At 45.2% G+C, this 25,902-nt stretch overlaps 1 protein-coding gene across 1 annotated transcript in view; it reads right to left on the bottom strand.

The window, feature by feature from the left end:
* Positions 1-9,713: 9,713 nt before the first annotated feature.
* Positions 9,714-25,902, bottom strand: part of PIP4K2B (phosphatidylinositol-5-phosphate 4-kinase type 2 beta) — a 35,800-nt gene continuing 19,611 nt past the window's right edge. The window contains exons 4-10 of the mRNA XM_066587419.1: positions 25,409-25,561; positions 25,041-25,187; positions 24,919-24,957; positions 23,181-23,294; positions 17,277-17,529; positions 15,068-15,171; positions 9,714-14,987 (exon numbers count right to left, since the gene is read on the bottom strand). Of these exons, the coding sequence (XP_066443516.1) occupies positions 14,907-14,987; positions 15,068-15,171; positions 17,277-17,529; positions 23,181-23,294; positions 24,919-24,957; positions 25,041-25,187; positions 25,409-25,561 (891 nt within the window). The 3' untranslated portion in view covers positions 9,714-14,906. The remainder of the gene's footprint in view (positions 14,988-15,067; positions 15,172-17,276; positions 17,530-23,180; positions 23,295-24,918; positions 24,958-25,040; positions 25,188-25,408; positions 25,562-25,902) is intronic.

Here is a 25,902-nt window from a genome sequence, read left to right as displayed (position 1 = left end):
GTAGCAGAGCGCTGTGTGGAGTGCGTATGACACGGATGTGGCAGAGCTGTGTGTGGTGTGTCACGCACATGTTGCATAGAGGTGTGTGTGGTGTATGTGTGACACGCGCAAGTAGCAGAGCTGTGTGGTGTGTGACGCTCATGTAGCTGAGCTGTGTGCTTTGTCACATGCGCATGTAGCAGAGATATGTGTGTGCGACATGCATTTAGCAGAGGTGTGTGTGTGTGACACGTATTAAAGCTGTGTGTGGTGTGTGTGACATGTGCGATCGCAGAACTGTGTGTGGTGTGTGTCACACATTTAGCAGAGCTGTGTGTGACACGCATGTAGAAGAGCTGTGTGTGTGTGAGACGTGCATGTAGCAGAGCTGTGTGTAGAGTGCGTGTGATGTACACATACCAGAGCGGTGTGTGGAGCGCATGTGACGCACACAGAGCGGTGTGTGGAGCGCATGTGTCGCACACGTATCAGAGCGGTGTGTGGAGCGCATGTGACGCGCACGTATCAGAGCGGTGTGTGGAGAGCATGTGACGCGCATGTATCAGAGCGGTGTGGAGAGCATGTGACGCGCATGTATCAGAGCGGTGTGTGGAGCGCATGTGACGCGCATGTAGCAGAGCGGTGTGTGGAGCGCATGTGACGCGCATGTAGCAGAGCGGTGTGTGGAGCGCATGTGACGTGCATGTAGCAGAGCGCTGTGTGGAGCGCATGTGACGCGCATGACAAAAAGTCTACATCTCTGAGAGGTCTATTCTTAAGCGCCACACTACATAAAGGACCACTCCAGCATAAACAGCTTTTTTTCATCCCTGACCCTCTCACCTATCGCACTCTGGCCGTCTCCTCTGAATATTGCAGTGACTTCCATGCAGTACAGCCTCCTGTCCAATACATATCAGGCACCATCTGTGTTTTTTTTTCATATCAATTCCATGATGCATCAGCACAGTATTACATGATCAACTACAGCCTGTACCATCTCTGCAACACTGCCCTTGCCTTCTGTATTCTATATTCACCTAAATAAACTACAACCCGTAATTATACGGTCAAGAGGCTGAGCTGTGATCTCCTCTATTGTAAATGTGTGACAGGAGCTGTGTAATCATCACCAGTAACTGTGATTGGAGTGTCAATCCCCCTCTAAAGCAGTTTCTGTGGTAGAGCCAATGTAATATCATCCCACAGACTGAAAAAAAAATGAGTATAAAAATCTAAGTAAATCTGAGCAGGTCAGAATGAGATCACATAACCATCCGAGAAGGATTCCCAAGAGTTTCAGATAAAAAGGAATAACTAACTAAGGGAATACTAGCTGACATATATACTGGGGGAATATCTACATAATGAATGAAAAAAATCACCCTTTAAAGAGCCATAAGCCAGTAACATCAAAAATTTATCTTAAAGTGTAGAAGATCTGAGTCTTTCAGTTGTGCTAGCTATTAAACTCGATATATCTAAAATTCTTGATGTTCTTCAAACAGGTCTGGATTAAGGCCTTAGTCACACGGGCGTTTAGTGCCGCGATTTGCGCATGCGCATGCGTCCGGCGATTTTTTAAAACCATTGCTTTGCAATGGTATCGGACACATGAGCGCTTTTTATGCGCTCGTACGATAAATTATAGAACAGAAATCGCAGATCGCACCTATCTGCGATCTGCGATTCCTGTTCTCTTCTCTATATGCGCTCAACGGGGCCGGCGGCAGCAGCGCCGACCCCATTGAGAACATACAGAAGACAAATCATTCTTCTCTGCCACAGCTGGAACAGCTGTGGCAGAGAAGAACGATGTTTGCCCATTGAATTCAATGGACCCGGCAATACAGCCGACTCCATTGAAAGCAATGGGCTGCCGGCGTGCGCGGGATGAATTGTCGGGAAGGGGTTAAATATATAACCCCTTCCCTGCAATGCATCCTGAAATGTGAAAAAATAAAAAAAAATGTATACTCACCTTTCCGCTGCAGCCGGAGTTCTGCCGCGGCCGTCGGCAGTTCTCCTGAACTGCTTCTGTATAGTATTCAGCAGCCGGGGGTTTAAAATCCCCGCCTGCTGAATGATCTGCCTCTAATTGGTCACAGCCTGACCAATCAGAGGCAGCCATAACTCACACACCCATTCATGAATTCATGAATGGGTGAGTGTCTGCTGCCTCTCATTGGCTCAGCGGGACCAATCAGATAAGAGGGAAATAAGTGATAGAAGGCAGACCACATATTTTTTACCCAATGTAATTAGTCAGGTCCATTGTAGCCAAAAAATATCCCTTCCTTCATTTTGCAGTAACCCTAAAAACTCAAAAAAGAGCAAGACCTTCACTCTTTAGAGGTCAGGCAATGCATCCCAGAGTATCTGCAGGCTACTAAAGAGTGGAAGAAAGACAAGCTTTTCCTCTAGGTCTCTGGGAAGAACAAGGGGTTACAAGCTTCCAAAGGCTACCAGAGCCCACTAGATCAAACAGGCTATAAAGCTTTTAGCGTATTACTCCATGGGAAGTATTTTTCCACCTTCTTTTATGGTTTTAATACAATGCACAGTTGTTATAACATTCCACCCGTAAATAACGTTGATGTACTTGTTTCCAACATATTACAGGTATGACTCGCTTATAGTGCAGCTGTTATAACATTGTCCATTGTAGTCAACTTAGGCCGAAACTTACTAGGCCAACAAAATAAGAGCGAAAAGAGAGAGGAAACCAGAAAGGTAACAGAGAAGAACAAGTAGAGGGGGAGGGAAACAGAGGTAGCCCACGTGTGTTATCTGGTGGTAATAGGTGATCGCTAGCAAACCACATTCCGTTAAGGTCAGCAGGTTAGAGGATGGTTGTAAGACCCCTAGAGCAGGACAACCCCACTAGGAAGCCACCTATTTAATCTTGGTTATGCATGGAATTGGTTCCATGCTTCCCACGTTGCATAATATGTAGTAAACTGCTCTTTAGCATACAACTCCTCAATGTATTTGAGCTTGTCTAATGACTCCAGCCACAGCAGCCTCAAAAGGGGGAGTAGTGGACTTCCACTTCCGATGTATATTTTAGGGTCAATATTCAATAAGGAGATCAGTCTATAATTACTACATACCGATGGGTCTTTTCCCTGTTTGGGTATAACTGTACTTACTGCTTGAAGCGCCTGTGTGGGGAAGGGGCAGGTCCAGGAGATTGTGTTAAAGGAGTCCATCATTAAGGGTGCTAGTTGTTCTCCGCATCAAACTACTAACGATCACTTGTCCGTTAGTATGTGAGTGATTCTCATGCTCCGCCTTTGGGGACGTCATTTTTTAAATGCATTTGACTCGGGAATAAAGAGGAGGATTCTTTTTGTATAAAATTCCAGAGTGCTGGTCCCATTTTTCAATTGAATTTCTTCTGTCATAGCTGGTCCTAACACACTGGGAATACAACTAAGCTGTTATTATGTCAGACACAACTCAGCGGTCCTGACAGGAGACACTGACCTACCATCACCAAAGATCAGCCGTCCTGACAGGGGACACCGACCTACTGCCACCACAGATCAGTGGTCCTGACAGGAGACACCGACCACCACCCCCACAGAGATCTGGCAGGCTGAAGGACCTGTGGTGATGTCACTACTGTGGGAGAAGCCATTTTGAAGTTTGGTAGTACTGTATACTGGATAAGAGAACAGAAACTACCAGAACCTGTAATGACGTTGCCATCATGTGATCACCTGTGTGGGTGGAGTCAGTGATCACATGACTAGAGGCTCATCACTGTATTCAGGAGCTGTGTGTGTCATGTGTGCAGTCAGCATAAATGTAGTAGAGCTGCGAGCGGCTATTTGTCCAATGTGCTGTGCGTGTAATGTGTATAGTCAGCATGGATGTCATGTAGCAGAGCTGTGTGTCACGCGAATATAATGTAGCAGAGCTGTGTTTGTACCATGCGCATGTCATGTGCCAAAGCTGTGTCGGTGATGTGCATGTCATGTAGCAGCACTGAGTTTGTAACATGCACATGTACTGTAGCACAGCTGTGTCTGTCACACGCATATAATGTAGCAGAGCTGTGTTTGCAGCATGCGCATGTCATGTCTGTCAGACACGTCATATGCCAAAGCTGTGTCTGACACGCATGTCATGTAGTAGAGCTGTTTCTGTGCCACGCATGCCATGTAGCAGAGCTGTGTGTGTGTCACACGCCTCTGTAACACAGCTGTGTGTGTCACACGCCTCTGTAACACAGCTGTGTGTGTCACACGCCTCTGTAACACAGCTGTGTGTGTGTCACACGCCTCTAACACAGCTGTGTGTGTGTCACACGCCTATGTAACACAGCTGTGTGTCACACGCCTATGTAACACAGCTGTGTCACACACCTATGTAACACAGCTGTGTGTGTGTCACACGCCTATGTAACACAGCTGTGTGTGTGCGCGATGTGCATGTAGCAGAGCTGTGTGGCGCATTGCGCCACCAGAAACACTGGTACAATAATTTCCTAATAATTACTAGTATTTTATAAAAGTGGGGTGTGAAGCCATCTGGCCCTGGGCTCTTGCCCACCTTAAGGGATTGGACCACATTGGCTAACTCCTGGGAGGAAAAGTCCTCTAGTGTCGCTCTCCCGGCATCAGGGATTTTGGCAGGAGAGTGATTTGAGAGAAAATCATCTCTTGCCTGATTCCCATCTTGGTTGGGCTCCCTTTGCCCTTCTGAAAGGTTATAAAGACTGTGGGAATATGAGTGGAGTACACGATTTTGGAATTGGAGGGGAACTAAGCCTTCTCTCCGGAACTGGATAGAAAAGATGTATGTTTGAGGAGACCCCTGGTAAAGGGTCCTAGCTAATCCCCTGCTACACTTGTTGCCATATTCGTAGAAGCTCCCTCTGGCCCTATATCTCTGGCACAGCGAGGCTTGGTCTAGGAGAAGGATTTTACTGCGGATACTGGAGATCTCGACGGATCTTTGATCAGAGGGTAATGTCTTGTTTAAGGCTTCCAGCTGGCCCAGCCGGGAAAAAGAGCCCCTCTAATCATCTGACTTTTTCTCTCTTTACACAGGTCCTGTAGAAAATGAAGATACCCCTAAGTACTCATTTTAACACTTTCCCTTTTACGGGGGCTGGGGTGTTGTCCAAGGTGTGGTCCTCTCTAAAATGCTTGATTGCCTGTTGGATGTCTTGTAGGCAAACGGCATTATTAAGGAAGTTATCGTTAAGCAGCCAGCTATGGTTGGCTCTCTTTCCCTGTCCCCCCCCCCTCCTCAGCGACTCCCCGACCGTGGCGTGATCTGCCCACAAAAAAGATCCTATAGAGCCCGAGGGGAATGTGATCTAGCAGTCTATGCAAAATAAATAGGTAATCTAAACACTGGTAACTGTTATTTGCAGTGAATGAAAACTATAGTGCTTCACTTTAGGGTGTAAAGTCCACCACATATCTAGCAACCGCAGGTTTGGGAGTTCTTTAAATAATCTACACCCGGAGGAGTCAAGAGCCGGGTCCAAGGAGAGCTTGAAGTCGCCTCTCAGGATAATGTTAGAACCGTTGGCAAAGGTTGCCAGAACCCCCAACATCCAGAATCCGAAACGAGCCTGGACCTGATTTGGCAAATAAACATTTGCGATGGTAAATATTTCAGAGCCTATTTGGATTTTCAAGAATAGGTAACGCCCCTCCGGGTCGGCCTCAAAGGAAAGTACATTATATGGAAGCAGTTTCTGAATAGCTATAGACTTGCCCCCTGATTTTGTAAAGGAGTGAGGGCTATGTTGCTAGGAAGTGTAATGTCGGGATATACAATTGGGGAGGTGCCCAGTCTGGAAGTACGTTTCCTGGAAAAGCGCTATTATGATATTGTTTCTATGTAGGTGATCTAAGATCTGCCCTCTTTTGGCAGGTTTGTTTAGGCCCCTCACATTGAAAGTGCCAAACATAATATTAGCCATCATATGATCCCAATAGTGAACTGCCCAGTAGCTGCAAGAGTGGGTGACAGGGAGAGGGGGAATGATAAACGGAAAGAGTGGAAAGTTCGCATGGCGCAGTCGCAAGAGATATTGGAGTGTGACTAAAATACTTGTGATTCGCCAGATACCGACCACACTGTGTGTGCGATAAAACACCCAATGTGGAGAGTGGTAAAGCACCGCAGGAAAGAGACACAACCCCCACCTCTGGGTTTAAAATAGCGTTATGACCACCATACGGTCTATAATAGAAAAGTCAGTGCAGGGGCTACCCATAATATGTAACTAGATAATAAACCGAGAATTAGGATTCAGATACTGCAAGCTCCCGAACCCCTCCCATGGTGGTAACCTCTTTGCCAATCACGGCCGTGTGCCCCTCTTTTTGAGCAAAGGTGGTCTGGGTCTTTGGTTACAACAGAACAATGGCACTTGGGAGGGGAGAGGGGGAGGGGCAAGAAGAGAAGACAGTCAGTGCCACTTGCCCCATGAACAAAATCTTGGGAACTTTGGAGCAGACCCAGCAGGGCAGGCTTCACTGACTATCCTAGTCCCATGTGATCAGGTGGTGTGATCTTTTTCTCGTCAGCGATCCCACCATTGCCTTGGCTGGGTAACCTGCCATTGGCCACGAGGGGCCGCACTAGGTAATGCCAGGGCAGCGGGCCAATTGGGAAGTGTAATCATGGGAAGCTCAAATGTTCCTAAGAATTTGGACAGGTCGCCCAGAGAGCAGAAGATGGCTGATCTCTAGAGATGAGCGAGTATACTCGTTTCGAGTAATTACTCGATCGAGCACCGCGATTTTCGAGTACTTCCGTACTCGGGTGAAAAGATTCGGAGGGGGGGGGGGGGCGGCGGGAGGTGTGGCGGAGCGGGGGGTAGTAGCGGGGAGCCCTCTCTCTCTCCCTCTCCCCCCCACTCCCCGCTGCTACCCCCCACTCACCCACGGCGCCCCCCGAATCTTTTCGCCCGAGTACGGAAGTACTCGAAAATCGCGGTGCTCGGGTGAAAAGGGGGCGTGGCCAAGTAGGTTCGCTCATCTCTACTGATCTCCCATCTTTTTTGGCCAATAGGGAGAAAGGAAATTTCCAATGATACATGGTCACAGGGCCCTTCGTAGGTGAAGTATATGGCGCGCCAAGTCCTGCAAAATGATGAGAGGCTTGCCTTCATGTAGGTGATCTGTTTCATTTCCAGTCTTGCAGAGTATGGCATCCTCTTTAAAAAAGTGTATTCTGCAAATTACATCTCTAGGTTGGTTAGTGTCCGTTACTCAAGGGCCTAGGGCTCTGTGTATTCTATTAATCTCAATAGCTCAGTCATGTGAGCGACCCAGCACACGTAGGAAAAAGGTTTGGGCCCAGGTTTCCAGCTTGCTCCTCGTTAGCTCTTCTGTCAGGACTCTGATGCACAGTTTGTTCCTTCTATGCCTATTTTCAGCACATCTTGAAGTCTTGGAAGGCTCGCTATCTGATCTGCTTGCGCTTGAATAGTTTGTCTGTCGGACTCAAAGAGGGCCAGCATGCCCTCCTGGGACTTCTCAACTTGGAGAAGCCGATTGCCAATTTGGTGCACTTCACTGAAGATTGACTTCAATACTTGTTTGCTAAGGGATCTCAAACCTCAAAGTGCTTAGTTCATCTTTGGTGAAGATCGTCATGATGCAAGCTTTCCAAGCATCTTCAATCATATTATTGGGGACGCTCATTACTCCTTTAGTGTCGGTATGGCGTTTAGTTAAAATGATAGGGGATTGTGTAGCTTGACCCCCAGTAGGACTACAACTCCTAGTAGGTGTCTGAGGCCATGCTGTAGGTGACTGTGAGGGGTAGTGTCCCGACTCCATGGGTGAGCTGGAGCTGCGGTTACCCACTGTTCCACAATGGCAGGCGCTGCTGGGATCTTTTGGGCTGCTGGTGCCTGGAGGTCCCTGTAAGGGACAGCCCCTCTGGTCTTCAGTACTGACGGTGTCCTCTGACGTAATTGCTGCAGCCATGTTTGATGGGAGGGCCTCATGGGATCCAGCGCCATCTTAGGCCTGTTGCTGGCAGCATGTGAAGCGCAGAGAAAGAGCTCTATGGTCCTGCTGTCCCAACCCTCACTTGCCTGGTCAGACCTCACGGTCTTCCACCGACCCATCCTGTCTCCCTTCAGCGTCTTCGTGGTGTTTTGCCGGTGCCATGGAGTTGGTTTCAGGTGAGAGTGGCGGGAGCTTCAGAAAGACATGTCCCACTCCGCCATGCGCAAGCCATGCCACACCCTCCTTCTTTTCAAGCTCATTCTACAATAGCAGTGGCATCTTGGTCAGAACTCGGGAAAGCCACTATAAACCACATTTTGCTGTTTGGTCAACTACTTCCACTTTCGTCAGGCACTATAGATTGAACTATAGTTGTGTATCTTTCCTTTGGGCACAAGGAACTTCAGGGAGCGGTGACTAAGACTCCTTTCTCTGGTATATTTCTCATGGTGCTGGTGTGGGAGGAGGAAAAATGATGATTACGTACTAATAATTTGATTTCCTCAGTCCCACGACAGCACTGCCTTTTTCCGACCCTTATGTATTGTTTATATTATGAATATTGTGTACAACTGTGGTGCAGCTATTATTCTTTTCACTTTTTCACGTGGTTAGGATGGTCTTGAGACTCCCAACTTGAGTCTCAGTAGATTACTAGGGAAGAGAGGAGTCATCTCTTTATCCAAGTTTTCCTGTGTCTTAGGCTACCTTCATACGGGTGGGCCCAATATTGGGCTCGTCAGTGGGAAACCTCACACTCGCATGCACATCTCATGGCATGCAATGTGTTTCCAAGGGAGGCAAAAAAATAGTACATGCATCCATTTTTTTTTTTTACCTCGCAGCATCACTGAGAAAAAAAATAAAATAATATTGCTCATATGTATGACTCCATTCAAAAGAATGGAGTTCATATTCGCACAGGTGTGAATGTAGTCTAAGGGGGGAGGTCTTTTTCTCACATGTGCTGATCGAGAAAATCAAGTTACCGGAACGCAATTATCTTTAGAAGAAAGCAGCCTTTTTTTTCTTTTTAATACGTGTTTTAAAGGAGTTTTTTTTTTTTCCATAAAACGCAGCTCCGCCTGCCATAAAACAGTCATATATGCACCTCTCTCTGCTTTGTTCTGTGCCGTTGCTCAGACCTTGCTCCCATTGTTTGTTTATAGGCTAAAGTCCAGCCTTTTTTGGGGGGGACTTCGCAGGCTACTGCAGTCAATGACTGAGCTCTAGGATTAATCGTTGAGCTAGGTCATTGGCTGCAGCAGCCTGTGGCATCCTGTAAACAGGCTGTGGTGGCCTGTAAACGTGACATCATGTGAGAGACCCGGAGCAAAAACACAGGACACAGCGAGGAGAGGTAAATACATGAATATTTTATGGTAGGAGGGGGCTGGGTTTTAAAGAATAAAAGATCTCGCACAACCCCTTTAATCCTTGATAACTACAGATGAGCGAGCATACTCGTTAAGGACAGATACTCGAGTGAGTATCGTCCTTTTCGAGTATATGCCTGCTCACCCGCTAAGATTCGGCTGCCGGCGGGGAAGAGCGGGAGGAGATCTCTCTCCCCCAGGCTCCCTCCCGCAACACAGCGCTCACCCCCGCCGGCACCTGAAACTTTGCGGGCGAGCAGGCAGGTACTCGAAAAGGACGATACTCGCTCAACTATCTGTCCTTAACGAGTACGTTCGCTCATCTCTATTGATATCTTCTTATAAATAAGGCGAAATAAGAAATGAGTAACCAAGAACACTCACTTTTATTGACAAGTTTTACATTTGATGAAGGAAAACAAAAATTTGGCAAAACTTCTGTTTGTGGGAATATTAACCCCTTCTCTGTGAATACATGACAGGAGCTGGAAAATATTCCCACTAATCTCCAGTCAATTTTTTTTTTTGAGCAACTGTAAAATCGTCTGTATACTTTTATTTTCGCCACCCCCATTTAAAACAATGCTAGGGAGGACATCGGCATTCAAACCACAGATCATAAAAATAAAAAGTCAGACAACCATATATACCATGATTAATATTCTTAAATACATATATTCAATGAATAAAAGATAACCTAATACGGTTATAGACAAGCCTTGGCTCCCCAACCTACAGGACCCCAGACACTGCATGGCAGAACACTGTGGGGATGTAGTTTAGCAGTGAATGAGAACCATAGGCTGCCGCCAAACCCTATACCTAGGAGAGAAGTTGACCAGAGAAAAAAAAAAAAAAAAAAAAAGAAAATCCCTTTTTTTTCTTTTACTTAAAAAAAAAAAAAATTTTTTAAACAATTGCATCGCATTAATAAAACAATACTGTCAAAACAATTAGCATTTGTAACAGAATGCTACCTCATATGTAAACAGATTACAGAACACTTCTATTAAACCAGTTCTAGATCTGGGAGTTGGGGATGGGGTGGTCGCTAAAGACAAACAAATGGGGGGAGTGGGGTTTATGGCAAGAGTAGGTTACTTCCTTAGCTGCCAGGCAGGTTAGCAATAGAACACCAGCAACCACTTAATGACACCAGTGACGGTACGAAAATGTATTCTGTGACTAAAGTAACATTTTTAGAAACCTTTATGGATTGACCAAATGGAGCCCAAGATTGTATGGTCTTCTGCAGTCAACAGCCACACTCCACTAGGGTCCTTGGTATGGCTCTGCGGGATACATCATTCACGATTTAAGGTGGATACAGGTTAGTAGGTTGATGATTTGCTGAACGAATGTTCATCTTGTGAACGATTGTTTCGCAGACGCAGCCATACATGTTTAGTCCACATGGGGCATTGCAGTTGCTCACACTGGCTATACATGTTCATTGAGAACAGGTGAATTTTGCTTCAAGGAAAAATAGTTTTTGAGCAAAAAAGTTTTTGTCTAACTTTTGGACTAAAATTTCAAAACGTGACTAACTTTTTTCCCAGACGATGACAGCATATCATCAGTCAACCAAAAAGATGACCATTAAATTTAACCCGATGATCTTTTTAGATCGACATTTTCCACTAACTTTAGTCTAATGTATATGGGCACTTTTAGAGTTTTTGGGTAGATTTAGAGTGTCTTCACATTGTGTATCTGCCTCAGGCTTTCCGCGGCAAAAAGTCGGCAGTATATACACATTAAATAGGCCTTGTTTTTAATTGTAGATCTACTACGGGTTTCAACCCTTGCATTTCAAGGGTTGAAATCAGTAGCATATGATACAGATTTCTAAGCCGCAGTATTTTTCAAAAATTCTGCGGGTTTGTTGCAAAAATTTTCAGCATCATGTGAAGGAGATTTCTGAAGTTTGACTCGGCGCTCTAAGTCAAGGGCACAGGCCACTCAAGTCTCTCCCCGCCTAATGTATGTGGACTGACAATTCCTCGCTCTATTCACAAACAGGGTGGTGAGCTGTCGCTCTGCATACAGCAGACAGGGAGAGGCCAGCCCGGCCAGCCTCCATGACTCGGAGCTCATCTCCAAGTCAAACTTCAAAGTGCATTCATTCTGAACCGCTGTAGCGTTTCAGAATAAAGCACCTATGGGGACACTAGGCTTCTCATTCATGCTCCCCGTGGTTCAGACAGCATGAAACTGATGACCGAATCCCTTTAACATAAAACTGCTTAACATGTCTAGCAAGATGTGCCAGTTTCTGCCTGTCCCATCCAGTATGGTGCGGTCTAAACTTAGGATGGTATTAATAAATCTGTCTGAGTGTTCTTATGACAATTTCTCTCCACATGCCCTATTACGCTGTGTGGCATTAATAGGAGAGAGTATCACTAATTGGAATCTGACTTTAAGGACCGCTGTATATGTGCATTACATAGATGCCCATTGGTGTAATGTAATTCTTAATTTCCCCTGGAGGAGAAAGATAACTAGTAGCTCCTGCAAGGGAAGCCTGCTTAATTTAAAGGGGTTGTTCAAAGTAAGCAATGCATTTACGAGAGCTGTAGGGTACAATGGACTGGTAGGTAATCCTACCATTAGGGGCAACATCTGCTAGTTAAGCTGTCCTTATAAAGCAACCCCATTACTATGGCAAGATAGAGATGGCGCTCATCGGTGTGCCAACATGCTATTAGATCAGTTTAAACACAACTTGTATGATCCAAAAACAGCTGCCGTCTTACAAACCGTTACAGGGTGCTCTGGCCTGATTCTACTACATTGCAAAGTTTCCGAAATTGTGTGTATTGGACCCTAGGGCAGAGTTGTGGAGGCTTTTGAATTATATGCAATTTTGGCTCAGAATTAATGCTTCTTTGGCTGCAGAGAACATGCATCGTGTTAATACTTGTTCATATCAGATATAATTCACATGAATTATACAGCTTATAAAAAGGCAGAATGTGTGCTGGAACCTATAGCAACCACCTGACTACAGGATATGGCTCACACAGGTAGTGGTCACACAATACTGCTATTTGTGCCAATTGAAAAATGGCCCACCACCTTCATTCTATAGATAATCCCTACCTTTAGTTTTAAAGACTTTAGGCTCAATCATGAGGCAGTGGTAGCCAAACAAAATGAAGAAGTGACATTTTAAAACATAAAAGTAACAAAAAGGTACAGAATATCTTGCAATACTGTAACATACCACCTGTCCGTATACCCCGATTACTACAAAAGAATAAAAAAATGCACTCCAGGAAAGTTACTTATTGATTTCAGTGAGGAAAGATAAACACCCCCAAATACACAAATAGGCCTGGTTCATACATAGCTTGTGTTGCTCCCATGCATTACTATTCGTTTCCATGGTTACAGACTACAAACAAACCCTGTGTGTAGTCTGATGCTGCAGTCATGTCCTCAATCTCTAAGTCTGTCCCACAAGTCTTGTTAGAAGGGGAGGCAGATGAAAGACAGTAACGGCCCTTTTACACAGGTCAATTAACTGGGTGCAAGTGTCTCTGTGAACACTTATTCAGCCGACAAGCGGGCTGTTTACAGGGTCAATCGGTTCAAGTATAAACACTCATTTATTGGCTCATCGCCTTGTTTATACGCACAGTAAGATTAAAAAAAAAAAAAAAAGCTTGCTGCTTGGTGTACATCTGCCTGTATGTAGTCAGCATCAGCCTATGGGGACGAAAGACTGCATTACCAGATTTCTCAGCCCATGGAAACGCACCATAACACAATTGCAGAATTAGACTACACATTTGTTTGTATTCTGTAACCTTAGCAACACAGCTCTGGCATGGGAGCTGTATACACAAAAACCTAACTTTTTAATCACGACTACTTGAATTCAAGATTGTGCACGAGTTCTTAATCTTTTCAAGGCTAGGACATAATGCAGCAATGATCGGAAGGATGATGGTCAGCACTCAAATTAGATGACTAAAACCACAATCCAGATTAAAATCCATAATGCAAAATGACAGGATTAAACAAAGGTAGCAGGTTTTGGAGGACACATCATCCCTTAGGATGGGATGACTGTTGGCTGAAGAAGCGCAAAACAGTCGTCCCAACGACTATCGCTTCTGTGCTTTCACACCAGAGTGATAGTCGTTCAGTGATTGTAGGCGGAACGCACCGGCGATCTTCTCCAGCCACCCACCTCCACCCATTGTGAACAGGTAGTTGTTCAAAGATGGACAACTGCCTGTTTACACGGAGCATGAAGTCATTCACTAGTCGCTTCATTTCCGTGAGCCGAAACAAAGCGACTAATGAGCAATTTTAATTTAGTACCATGTTAGCTCCCACATTTACATGGGACAACTATCGCTAAAATTAGCTCCCTCGATAGTTGGGTACTTTTGCGTGGGACGACTGTTAGTCGCTTAAGCCATTCCAACAATTATTGCTCACTGTGATTTGACACAGGAGCGATGATCGCTCACTGAATGAAGGCAGAGCACACCAAGATCTGTTCCGGCTGCCCGCCACCATTCAGAGTAAAGGGGCAGTCGTTCATAAACGGGCTGATGGTCGCTTGGTTTTTAGGTGAGCTAAAAACCAATCGACTGAGAAATAAGTGATTGTTGCTCACTCGCCCTTATTTACACAACAGGCGCCCGTAACCTCTCTTTTAAACAAATACTTGGGCGACTACGCCCTTTGTACAGGTACGCTTGGTGCATTTCGAAGCACATGGAACCATACTACCTGGGATTCTATATGTCATTTGTGATATGCATTTTAAGTTGCTCCAGCAAAGATCATGGTTTTATTCATCCGAATGCCAGACCTCCTTGACCATTGCCGAGTTTCAGCCTGTCCCAGCTGCTGTCTGTGCACCATTACCTACACCTAGGGGAGCTGACTAATTAATATGCTTTAGGACATAAACACTGGATACAGATAAATCCAGCGATCCTCTTTCTAGCATCAGTAATAGTAAATGACATTTACATCAGACAGTTGTCCAACATTGTTAATAAAAAGTAAAAACCCAAGAAGATGAAGCATAGTAGTTTTAACAGTTGCAAAGGGACATGCATATTCTAATACACTATAATCACATAGGGAAATCTGCTTTACACGGGGTCGTTCCACCTTCATGGCAATAAATAGTGCATTAATGCTGAAGCCTGTAATACCAGAATGGTAGCTCTGTAACAGCGAGGACGTGTACCGCTCACCGAGCAGGAGCACAGTACTAAATACTTTTAAAAGGAGTGTAAGGGTGAAAGGGGGATTCGACTAAACATTCACTGTGACCTCTTCGTAACCAACCTTTGTGACCTTTAAATTCAGTATTACAAATTTAAAATTGAGAAGGATAAAGACACTTGATCTTTTTTTTTTCTTTTTTTAGCAAAATGGGAAGGAGTACAAATAGGATGGGCATGCAGCACAGACCAGCTCACTCACACTCATGCAGACGCTTGAACACACGCACACTCACATACAAACACGCCAGGAGCATGTGGCTAATCTCTCTGGGCACACGTATTTGGGGAAGTGCAGAGAGCTATGCGAGGATGTTCGACATAAACTCGATGAAGCGTTTGGAATACTGCTCCGGATTCACTGTGGAGATTTCTGCTCCGGCCTGCAAGACACACGAAAATATTAGGAGGGTGGCAAAGCATCTTGAGCTCAGTTGGACACACATATATTGCTTTAGCTTACCCCATGTTTGACCGTTTTAGCGGCATGCGCGGCTTTCTTCTTGGCATCGTATGGCGTCAAGATATCAATGATTGCCATAAAATAGACTTCTTTCTTGGGGGCACCTTTCAGGGGAATTATACATCAAACATCAATTTCAATGAAATCTTGTAAAATATTTTTTTATAATGATTCTAGAAGTCAAACTGTACTCTAAATTAGAATGTACCCCCCTCAAAACAAGCAGATAAGGGTGGTGAAACCCAGCAGCACCTCCACAGGGGAACTGAAGCATTACACAACTCCCAACTAAATCAACTGGCAGACTGAGTAAAGAATAAGACATTCCAGGTCCTTCAGCATGATAGATACTTCTCGTAAAATTGTTCGGATGACAGGTATTCTTTTTGACATGTACCCCTACCACTCCAATATTTGGGTCGACCATGCATGTAAAAAGGGGAAAAAGCTGTGGCTATACACCTCTGACAGCAGCTTAATTTGTCCAAATCTTTCTTTCCTCCGACATCTGCCATTGGCGGAGAGTTGTGCTGCCCGCATACAGAGATTGTTGGCTGGTCCATGGCCAATATTCATCTAAGGTGTAGGCTAGCTTTACTGTAACTTGATGAAAGAGGTGTAACTAGAATTTACTGGGCCTCAAAGTATAATCTGCAACAGGGCTCCGACTTTAGGCGAACCTATCATCACCTATGGAGCACCATAAATTGACTTAAGGTGCTAATAGAACGGGTCTCGAGGAGTCTAGAAATGTGCTTTACATACTTACGCAGCTCCCCATTCTCACGCTGTCACCCATGGAAATTGGCGCTCAGTCTACGAGTATGACTCTTTTCAGTTAGTGCATACTATACTTCCCATAGAGAACAGTATGTGCGCACACACACTGAGTCCTGCTCATAGACCAAGCGCAGAATTCAACGGGTGACCGTGTGGGAACAGGGAACCAGGTAAGTATGCAAAGCATCCCCAGACTACTTGGGGCTACTGTCCTATGAGCACTACAACTAAAGTTACATTTACACTGGGAGGGGGATTTTCTCCTGAACTCTCACTGGAAACAGCAAATAGGGCGATATTGTCCCGATACATGCGGCCACCTACAGGACACGGAGTAAGAAATGGTTCACCCGTTGGAGTCACTTGGTTTTTAGCAGAAGTAAAACCCAAGTGGTTATCGTGTAAACAGGAGCTGCTCAATGTTTGAGCGACTTCTGCTTACGGTGAATGGAGGTGGTCGGCCGAAAGGATCCCCTCCATTCATTGAACGACTGTTGTTCCTGTGTAAAACACAGCAGTGACAGTCGGTCAGTAGTCCGTGTGACAACTATTGGCAGCTTATGTACCCGACAGTCATCCCACATAAACAGACCTTTAGTTTGTTGCTCATAGGTGATGACAGGTTTCCTTTAAGAAGCGATTTATAGTACTAGTACCCCCTTATATGGCAGAGGAACCATGCCCACCTCCAGCATCATTTATCCAGAGCAACTGCAACCCCTTGAAAATGCAAACAGTGATGTCACTGCAAGTTAAACACAGCAGCATCAGGCCCAATTGTCCACGGTCGGGTTTGATTAGCGGAATCCGCAAATCAAGACGCCCATAGGGAATTATGGGCGTCCACAAATGAAGTAAGGCATGCAGATTTGATTTGCGGATCTTTTGGTCCATAAAACAAATCGCAGTATGCTTCATTTCAATGCTGATCCCGCACGGACGGTTTCCATTGAAGTCAATGGAAGCCGTCAGATCCGCGGCTTGTCCGCAATTGAATCACAGACGGGCTGCGGAAAAGGAGGAATTAGGGGAAAAAAAATCTACTGCACATGCACGCTGGCCGACGCTTCCACATGCATCCGCAGACCAGGAAATAGAACACCCGGGCAGTACGCAGAAGACCAGATAGGCAACGCAGGGTCCTCGGCCGCAGATAGGGTCGGATTCCACTGTGGGCTCCTGCATGCGGAATCCGATCCACCCGTGAACATTGGGCCTAATTCAAGGACAATGCACAGTAATGATACAGCATTGATGTAGTAAGACCAGCTGTAAAGTTAAATGCACACAGTATGTTCCCCTATGCGGCAGAGTGGCCACTGGGACTCCTCCGACCCTAGCACACAAGTGCAAATGTAACCTCTGGACCTCCCATAGTTATGCCTCTGCATAAGGGCCCCGATCTGTTAACTCAGATGGCCGTACTCACTGTCATGGCTCTTCATTGCATAAACATCCACGGACGGGTCAAATTCACCAGGACCAAAGAAGCGAGGGCAGTTTAGCAGATTCCCTGGACTATCTGGGGGAGTGCCATATGAACATATAGGGTTGCCAGTGCCATCTTCGCACTCCTCTTCCTCAGCCCGTTCCTCCACTTCCATCTCTTCTTGCTCTGCCCGATCCACGTCATGTAAGCCCACTAAGAGGCTGTAATCCATGATCTTAAGTATAGACAGAAACTGCAGGAAAAATAGTTGTTTTTAGGAAAACTTTGTCAACTACAATTAAACGTAATATCCCACAATGTAAAGTATGCTAGTAATGCAGTAGTCACCGAGGTCACCTAGATGGGGTCCTGTATATAAATTTTTGTATGCAGCATCAGGATATAAATATGTTTACATTCACCAACATCAACCACAGATCTTAAAACTGGTGAGAAGCTAATTCCTTATTGGGACACCCTAAATAATACATCACACATGTATTGGCAGTTGTTACATAGCGCCAAACCCTGTTCCTATGATGTGGCAGCAACATGCTGGGACAGATCTGTCCTTGATTCTTGTCACAGAGTAACCCAGGAATGAGAACTACGGACTTGTTAGGGTTGTGCTGTATCGTACACTGGTGCTTGAAAGTTTGTGAACCCTCCAGAAGTTTCCACATTTTTGCTTATATTTGACGTAAAACTACATCAGATTTTCAGTGTTAAAAGTAGATAAAGAGACCTAAATCTAACAAAATGAGTAAAAATTATACAAGCATAATCTCATGTACTGCAGAGGTCCTCAACCACCGGTCCGCGGCCCTGGACCGGGCCGTTGAAGTTTTTTGACGGTTCACGGTGCCACCGTCGGCCGCTCACCACGTTAGTAGTGAATACCGGCAGGGGCCGCGGTGCCTGAGGTCTCTTACTTGGTTCCGCGGGAGCAGGGGGAGGAAGCTTCCGGCAGCACACTGACGTGTCACAGTGTGCATCGGGATCAACACCACTAGCAGTGCCGAGCAGAGAAGTAGCAGCGCTTGCACAAGAAGTATATGGGTCTCCGGGGCGGCACTATTACTACTGGGTCTGATATAGGGGATACTATTAGTAATAGTGTCCCCTATATCGGCCCCAGTAGTAATAGCATTATTACTGAAGCCAATGAAACCCCACCCCCAAATAACCAAAGCCCCAACCCTGCACCACCTACTGCCGGGCCATGGAAAAATGGTCGTGCTTGAAGCTGGTCCCTGGTGCAAAAAAGGTTGGGGACCACTGATGTACTGTATTCACAGTTTAATTTGATGGGCCAACAACATCGGAAAGAATAGAGTGGCCTCCGCGACCAGAAACAGCCCGTAAACAAGAGGAGTACTGTGTTTGGAGAAAAAAAGATGCATTTTTCATAATCACGTAACCCTCTAATAAAGAGTAATTTAAAGTGAACTTGTCATTGCTTTAGAGTCCCATAAGCTATGTTATGGGGCTTATAAGTGTGGGACTGGGGTTCTGGGGTGCGGTGTTTCCCCGTTCCTGCACTGCGTCCCCGTGTGGTTCGCACTCACCAGCTGCATGACCTTCCAGTCCGCTCTTTCTCATAGAGATGAATGGGAGAACACAACACAGGAACTGGGAAACCAATGAGCATAAAACACAGCCTTGCGGACACCCCGTTCCTCATTTTTAAACCTTAAAGTGTAGTTTATGGGACTCAAGGTCCTAAAAAGCTTCCCTTTACGTTTTTAAAACGCATTGCTTATCACCATTTTTATGATTGCTGCTTGCGGTCAGAGAATGGAAACATTCTTTTTATGGCGCTCATATACAGTGTGGATCTCTACTGATTGCCAGACGGAACTGGACTTGTCATTGTTTTGTGCGGCTGCCACCCAGCAATCAGCGGCGACCCGCACAGTGTACAGGCACCCTTCAGAAGCGGAATTAAATCAGATGGCCTTCGTTGGAAAAATCAAGATCAAAAATCAATAATGTTGCATCAAGCTCTTTTCACCCTGCGCTTTCCTACGGCATCCTCTTTACCCCCTGGCTCGATTGGCTCACATAGAAGCGGTACTACTCTTAACATTCCACATGTGCAGGGACTTGCAATCAAATTGTACAAACCAAAGAAAAAAAAAAAAAAAGGTAAGAATATTTAGAATTCTCCAGACTTTATATAGCGCTTTTGTAACCAGCGTTAATTGTTTGTTACTCTATGGCGACAGCCAGTGCTGTGATATTTATACAGCGTAGACTTCATTTGGAACTATTGTGCCGCCCTGGTTTACGGCATTTGGCTTTGTTGTATATTTCAGTACAAGGGCTTGTAAATCTGATTTAACGCACGATCATAGTTCCCCGAGGAAACACTGCATTGGCGTTTACAGATGCTGAAGTACGGACTGCATAGCAGGTCTACATTACAAAAGCAGTTTGTTCTCTGAGCAACAGCGAATATTCTCATGATCTCGACTGTTTTAGCAGGACAGACATCTCATGAAATGTTTTATTCCCAGAATTGACCTTAATCACTTATCCACAGAACTCGGCTATATCTGGTAGTCCCATAGAGTTGAAGGGGTTTTCTGGGAATACACTATTGATGACCTTTCCTCAGGATAGGTCATCAATAGTTGATCATCTGGGGTCCGTGGCTTGGGACCAAGGCTGATTAGCTGATTGTGCGCCCACTGACAGCACCACAATTTCATAGGGGTCAAAGTGGAAGTCTCTGCTCCGACCCCTGTGTAGTGGCCGACGCTTGTAACTGCAAGCGCAGCTCTAACTGAAATCAATGGAAGCAGCGTCTGTACTACCAACCTGGATCACTGTACTACAGACAAAGCAATCTGCTTCTGTCTGCAATGGAAGCTAGTCCCATTTCAGCTGATCAACGGCGATCCCAAGGGGCAAGCACCCAACTATTGATGACCAATTGTGAAAAATAGTAAAGTCCATCAGACAACCCCTTAACAGCAAACAGATGAAGCTACACTGTGGATTTATTATGGGGATGTGTATTTTTAACCAATGTCGTCATGTAAATGACTTGGTTCTGTCTGAACGCATCCTGCACAGGGTAATGAAGATAGGGACACTCCTTAAGAAAAACCAAGGAAAGACATGCCCCTTCTAAGACAGAAGCAGCTGAGATAACACAACCACTAGAATCTTTAAAATTATAGAGGACTGCACTGGATGGATAATGCAGAGCATCATATAGAACAGTTATTTAACCCCGTACAGTTATGTCCTGTGTGTTCAGGGTTTATATGGCGGTGCATCAAGTACCGGTCCCACGCCATACATTTAAATCCTCCAACCAATTTAGCGGGAACCTAAAAGGCCCCCTATGAGGAGGTTGCGCAACACCATTCAGTTGCCATGGCAGCCTGGGGCCTTCTGAAGGCCCCCAGCATTGTCATGGTTGATTGATACATTTATACTGTGATCTGGCAGGCAAACGATCGCCAGTTCAAGTCTCCTATGGGCATTTAAAGAAAAAAAAAAAAAAAGGACTAAAAATGGAGCTTAAAAAAAAAAAAAAAAAAAGTTTTATTAATTATTACAAAAAGATAAAAAGGTATTTAAAAATAAAAATAAAAAAAGCCCTTTTCCTACAGGTCTACTAAAAAATAAAAAACAAATATACATATTTGGTATTGCTGCATCCATAAAAGTCTGAGCTATCAAAGTAATGCCTTATGGGGGTAAGTGGGGGAGCTATTCATGATGTTTTGATATGTTAATACACCCAATTTATTATTCACCTTTTCTATTTAGACACCCTGGGTCGTTTCAGGATTCTTGTTTGTGAGATTAACAATGCTACCATTTACCTTAGTGAATGTATATTTCCCACATAAGAGGCAAGCTAGATTTTTCACACATTATGGTCGCCTGCAGACGGCCGGGTCGGATCCCGCTGCGAGAATTCTCACAGTGGGATGCGGTCCCGTGCCCCTGCAGAGGCTTGCGGCTCACCCGCTCCCGGCATCTTCCGTCTCCTGCTACTGGCCAGCAGCCGGCGCGGCACTACTGACATATCTGTGCGGGCCTCTGCGAGACCCGCACAGAAATAGAACATACCGCAATTTGTTTTCCGCGTGTTTTCACACGGACAAAATCATGGCCGTCTGCATAGGATTGCGTTTTGCAATGCCCAAAAAGCTTATATTACAGGCCTGATTTTAAAGTATTGCTCCAGGAATAAAAGAGAAAAAAAAAAAAAGAGGAGGAGCTCTCTCTCCCGACTTCTCAAATTAACACCATCGATTCCTTAAATAAAGCCAATCCCACGCATCATAGAGCTGAAGAGATATTTAAATTGCATGCCAAACTCCTGAGTCTTCTAGCTGTAAAACACAATATGACTTTCCAAAAAATGAACATGTAATTTTAGGCTTCTGATAACCTACTAGGGCACTGTTAGCTATGCAAATTAAGAATCTTAAGTCTAAGGAAAAGATTAGAGCATGCGCCGGCTGAGCATGCGCAGTCGGTATTCCACTAACAAAGCAGCAACAGCACAGAGTCTCCTGCCTACCATCTAAACTTAGATAGCTAGCTGCAGGTTAGGTTGGGAGCTAATTTAGCACCTGGGGCAACTATCAGAGATTAACCCCACCTATACCTAGATAGCCATAGTACAGAGCAGTAGAGGTTCGCCCCGTGTGGGCATCTCATAGGCTATATTGAGCCATTTTTGGTGTCCATTTCTCATGACCAGTTCTGTTTCTGCAACCAATTTTGGTTCCTGATGAGTCACACATGACGAAACGCGTAGAACTTGTTATATGAAACGATATATTCACAGACCAGAGCTACGTGTACAACAGCTGTTGTGCTAAGAGTATAAACAATTTTACCCGAATATCAGTACTCTATGTGGCAACTGGCATATTTCTATCGCAGCATCACAGATAGAGAACTATCACTGATGGGTATTAGTCCGGTCGCGCTCTATAGTGACTTAAATGGACACACGTTTATCACTCTAATACTAATCCAAATACACAGGACCGCTTGGCACTGGGCGGGTCCATTGTGTATTTTTTTACATTTCTTCAATACTGGCTTGTAACCTAAATTGGAGAAGTATATTTGTTTGTGGTCTTTTCATGTTGGTCCCAAATATAAGACCTTTTAATCACTAAATAAATCAATAAAGGTTACGTTTTAGGGGTCCCACCCAGTGATTACTTAATTTCCCTCCTGGGGCCTTTCCGCCTCAGTGACTACTGAGCTATAATACCACAACCAGCCTGTGGACAGGTATAGCGCTGTTTGAGAAGAAAGCAACCACGGTTTTCTAACCCCTGTAGCGGTGCATTACACAGAATGACCTGCAGAGTGCGCTAGTCAGGCATTCTAATACCTGCAAGAGGAAAAGAAAGGGTTAATACCCTAGTTGTAGCAAGAGTTAGCTACAAAAGAGGCAGCTGTGCAGGAAGCAGCAGAGAGAGGACCAGTGCAGCAGAGCCTAGGTGCTGCAGGCTGGTGGCCTAGCAAAGGCCAGAGTCCGACAGGGACGACAACCCTGGACTTACACCCAAGGTGGGATGCATATGAACTGTGTTTTCGTTGTATGCTGTATGCCGTGAAAATAAAGTCTGGCAGGAGCCAGAGATAAAGAAATCCACGTCTCTGGAGTTTCTACATGTGTGGTGCGCCATTTCCATATAAGAGAGGTCAGCGATCCCGAGGCGAGTGCACCCCGCTTGCTACACCCCCTTTATGAACGGAGTCGCTTTGGCTGGAATCCTATCCACTGAGAAGTCCCATTAAAGTTCAGCAAGTTTTTTGCGCAGTAACTAAAAAGGCTAATTTCATGTGAACATGAAAATAAAGTTATTATGAGGCCACCATTTGCACATTCTAGTAATGAGTGCCAGCTTTTACCTCCACATCTCTTTTCAGCTTCTCAAGGAAAATCTTCTTGTTTTCCTCACCCACATGCAACTTCTGCCCCTCATTCAAGAAATCGTTATCTTTAAACGTGGGTAGATCCTTGGCCTGAGAATTAAAGGAGATTAACAATTATCATGATAGAATTTTTCTAAAGTAACATCAATGCAGTTTGATTACTCAAAAGGGGCCGTCTGGCCACTTAACATTCTGTAAGAACTGCTCAAAATACTAGAAGTTTAAAAAAAAAAAAATCTCAAAAACTTAGCTTACTGATGCCGTGACTCTTCCTAGGTCCCCAGCCAGTCTCTGACACGTGTGTGCTGCAGCTAGTGACTCGTTACCACCAGTAATTGGCTGCAACAGTCATGTCTGTGTTGAGAGGGATCAGGAAATACAGAGACCGTTGGGGGATCTGTGGAACATTGTAGCGGGAGCTCCGAGGGATTGGTAGGGAGAGTACTACTGCTTTTATAATGTCATAGCATTAAAACGTTTTAAGTGACTGGACAACCTGTCTAAAGAGATGTTACTAGCTCAGACTTTTATGACATATCCACAGAATATGATATACAATTTTGATAGGTACTGGTTCTACCTCTGGGAGCCACACTGATCTTGACTTTGGCCCCCACTGCCTACGGCAGTCTGAATGCAGTGACTTGGGGTGGTCAGGATGACGGAAACAACCCAGCGCCCTGCTGTATGGTGTTTGCCATAACTCCCACTGACGTCTATGGGAGTTACGGAAATAGAGACTCAGCAGACCCTGTGATCAGCAATGTTACGATATTGGCCATGTTTGGCTGAGATGGCAGCACCCCATTAAGTTGAAAGGTCTTCCAGAGTTTTAATATAGCTGGTGTATCATTAGGCTAACTTCACACTGTGAATCCCAGCCCCATATCACGCTTCCCACCATGTGAATTCCCCACGGATGTAGCGACCTTCTGCTGCGGCTCTCAGCTGTGGAAGAGGATCTAAGAGTTTCTCCTATTGTTTTCCTTTTAAAAACAGCTAAATCCGCATACGGCTCCGTGGGTATACAATTGCATAGCCATGATAGAAATACGCAACTCAGTCGCAGATTTCGAGGTTGAATCCGCCTGTGTGAACATAGCCTTTGGGCTCCTGCACACTGGCAAGAGCGATATCGGGCTGTGATTCACGGCCAGATATCGCCCTCACAATCCTTCTAAAAACACCAGGATGCGAGGCATTTTCACATGGAAACAGCCTTGCATCCCTGCGGGGGGTGCCTTCATCCCCGCTGTGGCTGTCACAGCCGCGGCAGGAGATCATGATGTACTCCCACTGTTTGCAACGGGGCCGGCGCTGCTGCCGCTGCCCCCACTGAAAACAATGGGCGATATTGCAAAAAGGAAAAGGCCATACTGCGATGTGTTTCCTGCATAGCATCACAAATGTGAATGAACCCATTCAAAAGAATGGGTTTCATATAAGTGCGAGATTTGAGCAACTTGCAACGCACAAATCTCGCACGATTTTCTTGCCCCGTTTAACTAGTGCCGATCCAAGTTCACAGGAGCACTACAACCCCTTCAGTTTTCTGATTGTCCCGGACGCGAATACCCCACTAAGCAAACATGGATGAGCTATTATAAGTCCCGGAGAACCCCTTTAATCACACATCAGTACCATCATGCATCTGATTAAGAATGGACCAACTCTCTGTATCTCCCTACTGTTAGTGCAGATGCAGTTAACTCACCTTCTCTTTGTCACTGGCTTCTCTGCATACAGTGGAGCCCTAGTAAGAAAACACAAAGAAACAGATAAAACACCCGACTACGACAATCACATTACTCTCCTCTCATTTTAAGAGTCATGTACCTTCAAGTCATATTTGCGGTGGACTCCGAGTCGGTGGCTGAACACATTCCTGGTGACTACCATATAGGTCTCTACTCCATCTACTGTGAGCCGGTACATACCAAGGAACTGAGGAAGCAGAGTATTACCATGACACTCCACAATAAACTGCAAGGAAAAAGGAGAGCATACTTGAAATTGGATCCGACATAGAGCCACTGTAAAAGGGAAGAGTTTGTGTATTTTGCAACTTTTGCGGATTTAATCCTTGAGGCCATCTAAAAGTTTCGGTTCCTTTGCTGTGTTAACTCTGTTTGCCCTGCTTCATAACGATAATGGATGACTAGATAGAAGGACTGGTTCAAGACGTTCACCACAGTTATAGGTACCTGATGGTATTTCTTTAGAATATTGTGCATCTCAGCCACATCTTCACTAGATATCGTCTTGATGACAAATCGACGGTCAAATGTGATGAGAAATCGCGATCCAAACCGCCCCTGGTTCTCACTGTTCACAGGTGCGCTGCGGGTCAAAGAGTTCTAGAAGGGGAGGAGCCAGAAACCCTATGTTAAAAATATGTCCAATTCAAATTTTCTTAAAGTGACTCTTGGGTTTGGGACAAAATTTTGTCCCAGGACAGGAGGCGGCAGGTAGTAAATTACTTAAGGCCCATTGACACGCAACGATTATCGCTCAAAATTTGGTCAAACGACAGCAAGTGAGCAATCATCATTGTGTGTAAATGCTGCCATCGTTTACTTTTCGGCTGAACGATGATTTTAAGTTGAGCTTAAAATCCATTGTTCAGCCAGAGAGAAGATAACAGGGACTGCACGCTATGTTCTCCACGGGAGTTGTACAGATTACATTGTATTCTGCT

Source organism: Eleutherodactylus coqui, chromosome 13 (genome assembly GCF_035609145.1).
Source record: "Eleutherodactylus coqui strain aEleCoq1 chromosome 13, aEleCoq1.hap1, whole genome shotgun sequence".
NCBI lineage: Eukaryota > Metazoa > Chordata > Amphibia > Anura > Eleutherodactylidae > Eleutherodactylus > Eleutherodactylus coqui.
The sequence above is the reverse complement of the archived record's forward strand: the minus strand, read 5'-3'. Positions and strand labels throughout refer to the sequence as shown.